The 11,582-nt window shown below is 38.9% G+C and overlaps 1 protein-coding gene across 1 annotated transcript; it reads right to left on the bottom strand.

Annotated features, from left to right (window-relative positions):
• Positions 1-2,697: 2,697 nt before the first annotated feature.
• LOC108756031 lies at positions 2,698-3,309 on the bottom strand. Its single transcript, XM_018499573.1, has one exon. It carries the CDS (start codon positions 3,307-3,309, stop codon positions 2,698-2,700), a length of 612 nt encoding a protein of 203 aa, XP_018355075.1.
• Between the last annotated feature and the right edge of the window lie 8,273 nt (positions 3,310-11,582).

The raw sequence follows: 11,582 nt of genomic DNA, 5'->3' as shown, positions 1-11,582 counted from the left end.
ATAAAGACGGCATCGAAGGAGGAGCTGAACAAGATCACAAAAAATAATTTTTTGAAGTGCTTCGAGGATTGGAAAAAACGTTGGCACAAGTGTATAATATCTGATGGGGATTACTTTGAAGGGGACAAAATAGATATTCATGAATAAATAAATAATTTTTGAAAAAACACAAAATTCGCGATACTTTTTGAACAGACCTCGTACATCATATTAATAAGTAAATACATTTTACAGGATGTAATGTACTCTTAAAATATTACTTTATTATTACCATGATACATTCGGTTTTCCTTCAAAGAGCTATTGACCACGCTTATGTGCTACAGAATATAATATCTTTAAATATAGAATAATAACAATACCAATTTAAGGCCAATAAGAGTAATAATTTTAATGTTGAATGATGATTTAACTCCAATAACTCCGTGATGTCTTCTTCATTCAACATGTGAATAAAGAAGGCATATTGAATAAAGAAGACATCACGAAGTTATTGGAGTTATGTCATCATTCCACATTAAAACGCATCTCCCCCCTCGTCCTGTGTCGACTCTTATTAGTCTTAAATTGGTATTGTTATTATTTTAAGTAGTGAGAGTCCAATTGAGATTTTCAATTTTATTATTTTAATATAGAATTTTACTTTACCGCGTCATATATTTGATTATTAGTTTGTATTATTTTTTAGTGGAATAAACCTGGAAAATGCACTTAAAAGATGCATCAATAATAAAGCTGCAAAGATAATAATAGAGTTTCTTCAATAACGTGAATTCGCTAAAGTCACGTTATCCTTTTCTTAAATAGTTGCTAAGAAGAATGTAACGTGTCCATAGTCATCGATCTTTTTCCTTACGACAAAAATGTGAAAAGTAAAAACTTTTTGTATGTATGTACAGGCATACATACATAAACTTTTTCACTTTTCATGTTTTTGCTCTAGAGAAAAATTTATTGTACTTGATCGATATCCTTAATGTTCACCGCATCTGGATTAACAGTATTGCAAAAACTCTCTAATATCGAAAGTTATTGTTCATTATAATTATCGTAATGTATTATTGTCAATTATATTGTAACATATACGAGTATTATATATATATATACGCGGGGTACTCGTAGGAGCAGGGAGGGGGGGAACAGATTATAGAAATCTAGATGTCACAAAAAAAATGCATAGTAATAAGGGCTCATGCTAGGGAAAGAGAGCGCGACGATATCGGAGCGTGTAACGTGATATGAATGAAGAAAGAACGGAAGAAATGAATCAATAAAGTAAAAGTCTTTTTTTTATGACGCAGTTTTTTCAACATGGTTTTTACTAACGCGAGGTATAGGATGGGGAGTAAAAGAAAATACATATGTAGTAATGCGAACAAAAAATTTTTTATTCACATCTTATTATACTGATTTTTTCTCATACCTATTAAAAACTAAAGCTAATAGCTCGCAATCGATGAGCTGACGTCTATTGAAGAAATCGCTGTCGCGTATAACGTTTTCAGACGTGATATTGGAGAATTGCGTATACTTTGCATCAAACCGTATCGACGAGTCGGGCTAATCGTTCGAACGTTACATCGATGCACCCGCATCAAAGTCAAACATACGGAGTAGCGTCGTTTCGGTCATCGTAATGCGTACGGACGAAGAATCGAGACATACGAGCGTAGCATTATTCAGCGTACAAACTCTGACCGTTAGCAGTCCTACACTTATAAAATTGTTCTCGTATTTGTTTCGAAGCATCTTGTAAATATTCCATCGCTGCTCGTAGAGACTCTTCCAGGTTTCGAGAGACAGCGACAGTTCGTGTCCGCGATAATCTTCCAACACGATTTCCACTCGGTGAATCAACGTTGATTTCAATTTCTAAAAATTTGTAATCTGTATTCGTCAAATTCGTAACGTCTGCTCAGTAAACGCATCACACAATGCTCCGGACTGTATACATACATAATGTTAAAAAACGTTTCTTTTGTATATAGAACGTTGAAACTTACATTCTTATATTCCTTCTTCATGTCGTACGATGCGCTGCTCTCTTTGGTGAAGTACATTTTTTTTAACGGTTCGTACAAATGGGTACTGAAAGACTGATTGCATCCGCGTAAATTGTGACGCATATGATAATACTTCTGGAATCGAAGAAGAGAGGCAAATTCCCCCTTTTTCCAAGAATTTCAAATGTGTTGCGTTTTATCACGTGTTTCTACGTATTTTTTTTGTCACAAGCTTATACATACGTTCATACATATGTTATACGTACGTTCATACATACGTTAATACGTACGTTTATACATACGTACGTTCATACATATGTTATCATACGTTCATACATACATACATTTATGCATACGTTCATACATACGTTTATACATACGTTCATACATACGTATGTTTATACATACGTTTATACGTACGTTTATACTCGTACATACGTTTATACGTTTATACGTTTATACATTTATAACCAGGAAGCGTAAGACCTGTCGGATGTTGTCAAAAATTTCCATTGCATGGGATTCGTAAAAATGTAATGCGTGAGAATGGTCCCCAGTTTCAACACTGCCACTTCCTTCATAACAAATTTCTTGTTAACGATGAATCGTTGCACATCCACGAACGGACATGTTGTCGAGAAGACTGCGTTCAATTGCGGCGTATCATAAATTTTATATCGTATCGGAGGTGCACTTAGGTGATTATGCGCACAACGTTGGTCAATGGATTATACTGAATTACACGATCGTGTATGATGAGACAATAGGCTCTTATATTTGCGGACATCTTCTCCTTACATTCGAAGTCTAATCGCACATCTACGATGCCACTCTGGACCGATTCGTTCTCTCGAAAGCAATCGATGATCACGAACGGACCATTACGTAAATAAGTTGTAAAGGTGAGACTTGGCTCGAGATACTCGTATCCGTAGTAGTCCTTGCAGAAACGCGCGTATAAGTCGTACAGAATCGTACATCTATTTTTATCAAAATCCAAATTAAAGTCATCATACGGATAACATTCCGAATTCAGGTAGAGTTTCACATTGGTTAATTTGCAGTCGTCGAATCGACTTATATTCTCGTACATGACATTTTTTCGACCTGTTTGCATAGCGAAAATGATGTAGCGCGGTTTCTCGAGCTGAGTAGCCGTCTTGGCCCACAAATGCTTGGTTATGCTCTGCAAGAGCGGAAATTCGTACAGATCCCATGAGCAAAAAGTCATGCTCAGATATCGTCCGCTCTCCAAAGCGCGCAGCATCGACAGCTTATTTATCTCGCTCAATAGCACGTGCGGCATTCGCTAATGTACTTTGAATAATTCGGCTCTATCTGCGGATTAGACAATTGTTGTCGTTGTACGTTCGTATTAAAATCAATTCGTGACGAGCGTTGATCAACACACGTTTGTAATCTTCACAAAATCCCAGCAGTACGTAGAGCGGTACACAGAAATTAAAGTATCCGGCCGCAGTAGTCTGCACATCCCAGCTGGCATTCCGCAGAATCACGCTTCTGTCGGATGACACTGTTACATAGTTTTTTGAGCGTGCTAGTTATGCCCACGTTTCTGTTACGGTCAATCACACCGTTGAATTCATATCAAATCTCATCGAATATGAACGCGACGCAATTATTACCCAATGGCACGTTAGCACTCTAGACCACTTTGTTCTACGTCAGTTTTCCCTCGACGTAAAGAAAGCTTTTGTACGACAGTGTGTACAAATCCTGTTGCTGCATGGATATTTTTATCTCGTCGCTGTACCCGAACGTTGTGTTGGCGAACGGGTTGTACGTGTGAGTCTCAATCTTGACGATACGATCGTCGAAGATCGGCTCGTCTTTAATGTTTAGAATATCAGTCATCTCAAATGTTGCGCACCGCGAATCCCAAAGACTTTAAAAATGTAACGTTCGACGAGCTGAGCTTCTTCTTCTTCCTTATGCAGTTGGATGAGCGAGTGTTATCGAGCTGTGACGTCGTCGGCCTTGTAAAGAATACGTTATCTCTCTGCATGCGCTCCATTCAACATGAGCATCTCACGCTCACGCTATCACTGTTTACGTCGTACGTACAATCTAACGGTGATCTCTTCTCCACGAAAATCGAGCAATCGTCCGTTCTGGTCGACGCGTATCGTTAGATCCGTAATGCTCCATGCAATGATCAGTAAGTAAATAATCTGGGCTGGCCTCTCCGATATCTTATATCCTGGCGGCACGCTTGGTGAAAATTTGTGTGCGCGCTTTTGCTACATAATCACCGTCATTGATATATTGAGCAAATACGCGTGGGCCGTACCTGCTCAAAAGCAAGGGTGAAAGCGAGACGGCTAACGCTATCGCTGAGATCGTTCGAGAGAATGGGAGATGTCCGAAAAATTTACAAATCGATATGGGGAAAAAATGTTACAACACCGATGTACAAAAAATCTTAAAAACACACTACGTTAATCACTATTTCACGTATTCGACGTTGAAAGCGTCAGTGGTCGAGCGATTCAATCGCACGCTCAAAAAATATGGAAGATATGTGAAAGATGTTTACACTCAATGGCAATTACAAGTGGGTCGACGAGCTGCCGCATCTCGTGTCAGATTACAACGTGCGCAAGCATCGGCATGCGACCCGCCGACGTAACTTCCGCGATCGCCGAAAGACTCTTGGGCACAGTGTATACAGCGCGATAAAGATAGCGGGTCCTGCTAAAAATTCAAAGTAGGCGAATCGATACGCGTGAGCACGTACAAGACGATTTTTGAGAAGGGTTACACACCAAATTGGACCACCGAGGTGTTTACGATCGTTAAGGTGCAGCGTACCAATCCCGTAATCTATCTACTCGAGGAATATCGTTGAAAATTCGTCGCTGAAGCGTTCTACGAGCATGAATTGCATCGCGCTACTTATCCGGACGTGTATCTCGAGAAAGTGTTGCATAGGAAGGGCGACACAAAGTACATCAAGGTTGGGATTCGATGGATCGCATAATTCATGGATACACAAAAACAATGTTATTTGATAAAATTGTAATTGATATATTTTGTATACATATAACAAATATAACAATTTAAGTATTGTATGTATATAAACGTGTAAAATTTTTTTTTTATTATCCTTTCCATTTTTTGATTTAGAGTATACAGATATAAAATACGTATATAAATGTACGATACATGAAATGAAAATAAATAAATAATAGTAATACATAATAAATAGCACTACATAAATAGCACTACATAAAACATAATATATAGTAATACTTATATAAAACATAAAAAAACATGTATGACGTGTATATTATAACAATAATAGTACATAATAGTAATATGTATGTACATTGTATGAAAATATTTAAAAATGTAGGAAGACCAAATACAAATGCACAAAGTACAAATTAAGATAATGCATAAAACATAATAATAGTAATACATATACACTGTATGAAAATATAAAAAATGTAAAAACATAATAGTATTAGGTCAATCAGAAAGTTCCGTCCGTTTAGCGAGTAACTGTAGCTAGAACTGTTGATAACTCTAATATATCTAAACCAAGCTTAATTTTTTAGTTTTATTATCTGTCAATAAAATTCAGTATGTAAACGTATATGTTCTCATTAATAACATTGCTTTTTACTGCATCGAAAATGTCAACATTTGGGCCAAATAAGCGTCATTTGCGCGAAGTGTTAATCTTTTGCTTCAAATGGAAGAAAACTGCAGCTGAAGCTCATCAAATGCTTGTAGAAATTTATAGTGATAATGCTCCTTCCGATAAAACATGCAGAGAATGGTTTTAACGCTTTAAAAGTGATGATTTTGATGTGGAGGACACAGAGCATTCTGGATGGCTAAGAGCATTTAAAGACGAAGAATTACAGGCATTGGTGGATGAAGACCCGTATCAAATGCAAAAACAATTGCAGAAGCATTAAATTGTGTTTAATCTGTTATTTCCGATCGTTTGAAAGCCTTGGGAAAGGCTTACAAAGAAGGAAAATGGGTCCCATATAAACTGAAGCCAAGAGACATTGAAAGACGAAAAATCATCTGCAAAATTCTGCTTGCTAGGCAACAAAAAAAGGGGTTTTTGCATCGAATTGTGATGACTGGCGATGAAAAGTGGATCTATTTCGATAACCCCAAATGCCGAAAAATCATTTTTGATTCTAGCCAACCATCGACATCGACACCAAAGCGGAATATCCACGGAGAGAAGGCAATTTTATTACGTATCGCAAGCTCGCGATACGTAATCCTAATTCTAATGAGACAGAAAGAGACTGAGAAGAGAAAACTTTTCTTACTCACGGATGTAATAAGAAGACGACAGCGACATACAGTCGGTTATTGCAGTAGCAAACCCTATAATTTATGGCGGGTTATCCCCGATAAAATGTTTGTATATTGTGATATTTGTGCGCCTTATGTAACAGATAATGTGCGTACTCCTCTTCTCAGAATAATACTGATTGAGATACGCAGTCATAATTACGCATTTAGTGCAAATTTGGTGAAGCATTTCTCATTTCCAAATTATATCCCATTGCGACGAACAAATTTCAAAACGATTGAAATAAATATAAGAGATTATCTTGGAAATAAAATTCTATTCGAATTTGGTACGCTGACTGTGACACTGCACTTTAAACAAATTTAAGCAATAACTTTCTTTTGTGTATGCAAGCGTGACGGTAGTGCCAGTCTAGTTAACAACTCATAATGGAATATGAGGAGTATTTTGATGCGCGGGACACCGGTAGCAGAGGTGGAATTCCGCGTTTTCGTCGGTTCACCCTACCAACGTGAACATGGAATCGGAAGCTTTCTCGGTGGGTTATTTAGAAAAATACTACTTTTCTAAATAAAGGTGCGCGTGCTATCGGAAAAGAAGCTTTACGCGCTGGAATTAACATGATAGAAGACGTCGAAAATAATAAACCGTTAAAGGAAGTGTGCCAAAATCGGCTCGCGGAATCGAGAGGTAATCTGAAGAGAAAAGCTAAAGAAAAAATAAGCTCCCTGATGAGGGGGTCTGGATATAAAATATTCGCGAAATCCGCGGCGCTTCAGTTTCCAGTAGTCGAGATAGACGTATCGCGCATCGTAAACGACGTCGAGAGGACAAAAGAAAATCATCGAGAAGTACCACAGGGAAGAAGAGCAAAGAAGTGACGAAGAAAAAAAAGAAAATTCGTGCTGCAGAAAGCAAGAAAAACCAAAAAAACCATCCGCTAGGAAACATCGTGCCAAGAAACGCATATCCGACATATTCTCTTAATTGAGATACGATTTCGTGGCTGGAGAAAAAGCATGTCCTTTCTTCATACCCACTCAAGCGAGCGTATAAAGAGCGAACTCGATCTCTTCTCTCTGCCTCCTATGCAAACCAGCATTGAAGAGTTCGCAATGGATTTATTACAAACCTATAACTTCGCTCGCGGATGACTCGCCCATAGAATTCGTCATATCCAGACATGGAGAAGACTATCTGGACCTCACTTACACCATGTTAAGCCTTCGCATACGCGTAGAAAGCGAGGGAGAGCACATCAGTCGCACCCAACAGCGGGACAAAAGTAGACCCCGTAAATCATTTACTGCATTCCATGTTCAACCAAAACGACGTATATTTCAATCGAAAACTCGTATCGCCACCAAACAACGCTTACGCGTACATCGACGTGTTATTAAATTATGCTTCACCCGCAAAAACATCTAACTTCTTGCTCATGGGACACGGATATCCCTGGTTACATGGATGACATGTTAGATTCGTCAAATCCACATACAGCGCTCGAGAAACGCACACAATACATTCGAGGAAATCACACGCTAGATCTCATTGGTCGTCTTCACTGCGACGTTTTCAATCAAGATAAATTTTTAATTAACGGACTGAAGGTTAGAATGAGACTCGTACGTTCGAAAAATTCATTTTGTCTTATGGAGAGTAAAACGATATCAAAAATACGCATTCTTGACGCCAGTCTATTTGTAAGAAGAGCAAAAATAAGCCTAAGTGTGCTACTCGCACACGCCACAATGCTGAATAAAACTACCGCCAAGTATCCCCTTACTAAAGTCGAAGTTAAAACATTCACGATACACGCCGGCGTCGTGGGGGAATCGATAGACAACGCAATATTCGAACAGCTACCGAAACGAATAATAATCGGCTTTGTCGATAACAAGGCGTTTAATGATGATAGAAAATTAAACCCGTTTAATTTCAAAAATTACGGAATAAATTTCTTTCACTGTACGCCGATGGCATGCAAATTCCCAGTAGATCAATACAACCAAATTTTTCGAAAAACGAACCCCTCTACGTTGAAGCTTATTGGTAATATATTATTCTTGGGAATCGACATTCACTTTCTGAACGAGGGTAATTCTATAAGTAGAGACGATTACGTCAACAGCTACACTCTTTTCGCTTTCGATCTTACTCCAGATCTATCCGCTAATTGTTCAATACATTGGAATCTCGTAAAACACGGAAGCTTACGATTAGAAGTGAGATTCGAAAAAGCTCTTTCAGTGACTATTAATTGTATTGTCTACGCCGAGTTTGATAACGTTTTAGAAATCGATTCTTCGCGTCAAGTCAATGTCGACTTTTCCGGTTAATCCTTACAGCTTTCGCAAGAAAATTATTTTCCCCACCACTACACATTTTTTTCTCATCTAATTGGACGCAAGATGACGAAAAAGCTTCAGTCTTGTTCGCGACACCAACGCCAACGTTTCGTGACATAAAAAGAGTAGCGAAAATTCGAATATCATAATGGATATAGTCATCGACATATAAGATTTTCGCCATGTTGAAGAAAACTTTATTCCGAAGGAAGTCGCGGTTCTAGCGATTAATGCAACGATCACCAGACACTGGATTATAACGTCTCACCATTTGAAGATTTAGCAAGTGCCGTGAGAGCAAGATGAGAAAACAACTGGCTTACACAAAATTATCACGGAATTGAATGGTTCGATGGAAACGTCAATCTAAAAAACTTTATGTTAAATCTGCGTGACATTACACGACACTCACGCTACATCTATATTAGAGGATAAGAGAAGGCACGTTATCTGAGTAATCTACTTTCTAAAAATGTATATAATCTGGAAGGAATTTCTCCGGCTTTCGGATTTCAAACCAGCGTCGAATCACATTGCGCCTTACGCAACGCTTACAAATTGAAACGCTGGCTAACTATACGACATATCAGCAATTCAAGTTACGATAGCCTTCCCTCAGAAAATTGGAATGAGAGCGGCGTCGAGAGCGAAAAAACTGACAGCGAGAATTCTTCAATTCAATTTAAAAATCAGAAACACGATATCATTCGCAACATTGAAGTGTAGAGAAAAAATATCGTGACAGAAAAAACGAACCAAAGTGACACAAACAAGCGACACAGACGAGGAGAAAAAAGATCTTTCAAAATTTGACTCGTCGACCGATAGAAATAAAACTAACACTAGTCTCGTAAGCATCGAGCATTTTAGGGAATTCCACATTGCATATGCCGGCAAAAGATGTACTAGGGTAAATCAATAAGATTTAGTAAAACACATTTTTTTTAATCGATTCATTTTTATTTGTCAACATAGTCTCCTATCAGCTCGATACACTTGATCCAACAAATCTCCAACTTTTTCAAGCCGTCCGAATAATATGATTTGTCCAACCCTTCAAAATAAGTTTCTGTTTCGGCGATGAGCTGCTCTCTGGTGGTGCATGTCTTTCCTCCTAATCATTTCTTGGTTTGGAAACAGGAAATGGTCGCAGGGGGCTAAATCTGGCGGAAATATGCTGGATGGGGAAGCAATTCGTAGCGGAATTCGTTGAATTTGGCCATCGGTGCCGGTCACGTGTGAACCCATGCATTATTTTGATGGAAAAGCACTTTCTTCTTCGCCAAACGTTTTGTTTTTAAAATGTTGTTGAAACGGTCCAATAAAGCTGAGTAGTAATCGCCATTGATCGTTTGCTTCGACGGAAGGTAATCAATATGAATTATATCGCGTGCATCCCAAAAAACTGTGGCCATCACTTTTCCGGCCGACTTCACGGTCTTCGCCTTCTTCGGAGCTGGTTCACGCGGTGAAGTCCATTGTTTTGACTGTTCTTTCGTCTCGGGTGTGAAGTAATAAATCCATATTTTGTCCATAGTAATGAATCGACACAGAAATTCATCTGGATTACGTTGAAACATCTCGAAACATTGTTTTGAAATCGTCACACGATCGCGCTTATGGTCCACAGTGAGCAAATGCGGAACCAATTTTGCCGATAGTTTTTTCATACCCAATGGTTCGTGCAAAATTGAAATCATTGTGCCATGTGATATACCTGTGGTCTCAACAAGCTCGCACACTTTCACTGGTCGATCAGTCAAAACAATATCTTGGACTTTATCGATGATTTCTTGCATAGCAATCTCAATTGGACATCCCGAACGAGGTGCATCACATGTTAATGTACGACTACGTTTAATTTCATTCACCCAATTGTATACAGTCGCAAACGCTGATGCAGATGTGCTATGAACATTATCCAACTCGGCTTTGATTTCTTTCGGCATTAAATCTTTCATATATACGAGGGTCGTTTGAAAAGTCCGTGCAAAGTCAGAGACATGACACTACTGGCGCGTATCAAGGTTAGATTTAGTTAGTAGCATCTCTTGGAGGAACACACACCAAGTTACAGCCAGATCGGTCTATTTGTTTGTGTTTGGCATTCATTTGAATCGAGGAAGTCGAGTGATTTTCACGATAACGCACCAGCTCACACCTTAGCAGTTGTGGTCGCAAAATTAATGGAATTAGGGTTCCAACTCGTCTCACATCCCCCCTACTCTCCAGACTTGGCTCCCTCGGACTACTATTTGTTCCCCAATATGAAGAAATGGCCCTCTTTCTATTACAGACTCAGATAATGTACATTAAATATATAAAATATAAAAAGAATTTTTTTAAAGCAATGGTCGAAGACGGCGCGCCAGTTGAACATGTTCATTCCTGTTTTACCTCCCCCAAATTCTTCCGAACAAAAGTAAGACTCCCTCTAAATTCGTTAATTATAAGATCTCCTCTCTCATACAATAAAAAACATTCATCAAAACGTCGGAGACGTGTCGGTCGGTTGTACCGCGACAACAAAAAAATGACCGTCATAAATTCCACCGCTTTTCATACCCCGCTGTTTGCACTCGCCCCTTGCGACAAAAGAATGTTGCAGTCCCAATCTCCACTCACCATTTTTTTTAGACTTTACCCTCCATTTTGTCCGAGACCCTCTACCATCCACCTTCTCCAATCACCTTATGGATGGGTATGGAGCGAACCAATCAAATCTTTGGCAAGTATAGGTCGAATCAATTAGAACACACCATTTAATTGCCCTATTACCCCCACCCTTCACTCCTCGACTAATTAGAGCGCGTCCTTTTTCCAGACCCGTCTAGGCCACACCCACGGCGCCGAAGGGAGACGTGGAGGGGGTTTGTTTTGACGCCTCATGGCTGCCCATATACTACCTACGTAAATCGACTTGTT

This window comes from Trachymyrmex septentrionalis, unplaced genomic scaffold, assembly GCF_001594115.1.
Source record: "Trachymyrmex septentrionalis isolate Tsep2-gDNA-1 unplaced genomic scaffold, Tsep1.0 scaffold91, whole genome shotgun sequence".
Classification (NCBI taxonomy): Eukaryota; Metazoa; Arthropoda; class Insecta; order Hymenoptera; family Formicidae; genus Trachymyrmex; species Trachymyrmex septentrionalis.
Note: the sequence above shows the minus strand (reverse complement) of the source record. Positions and strands in the feature narration are given on the sequence as shown.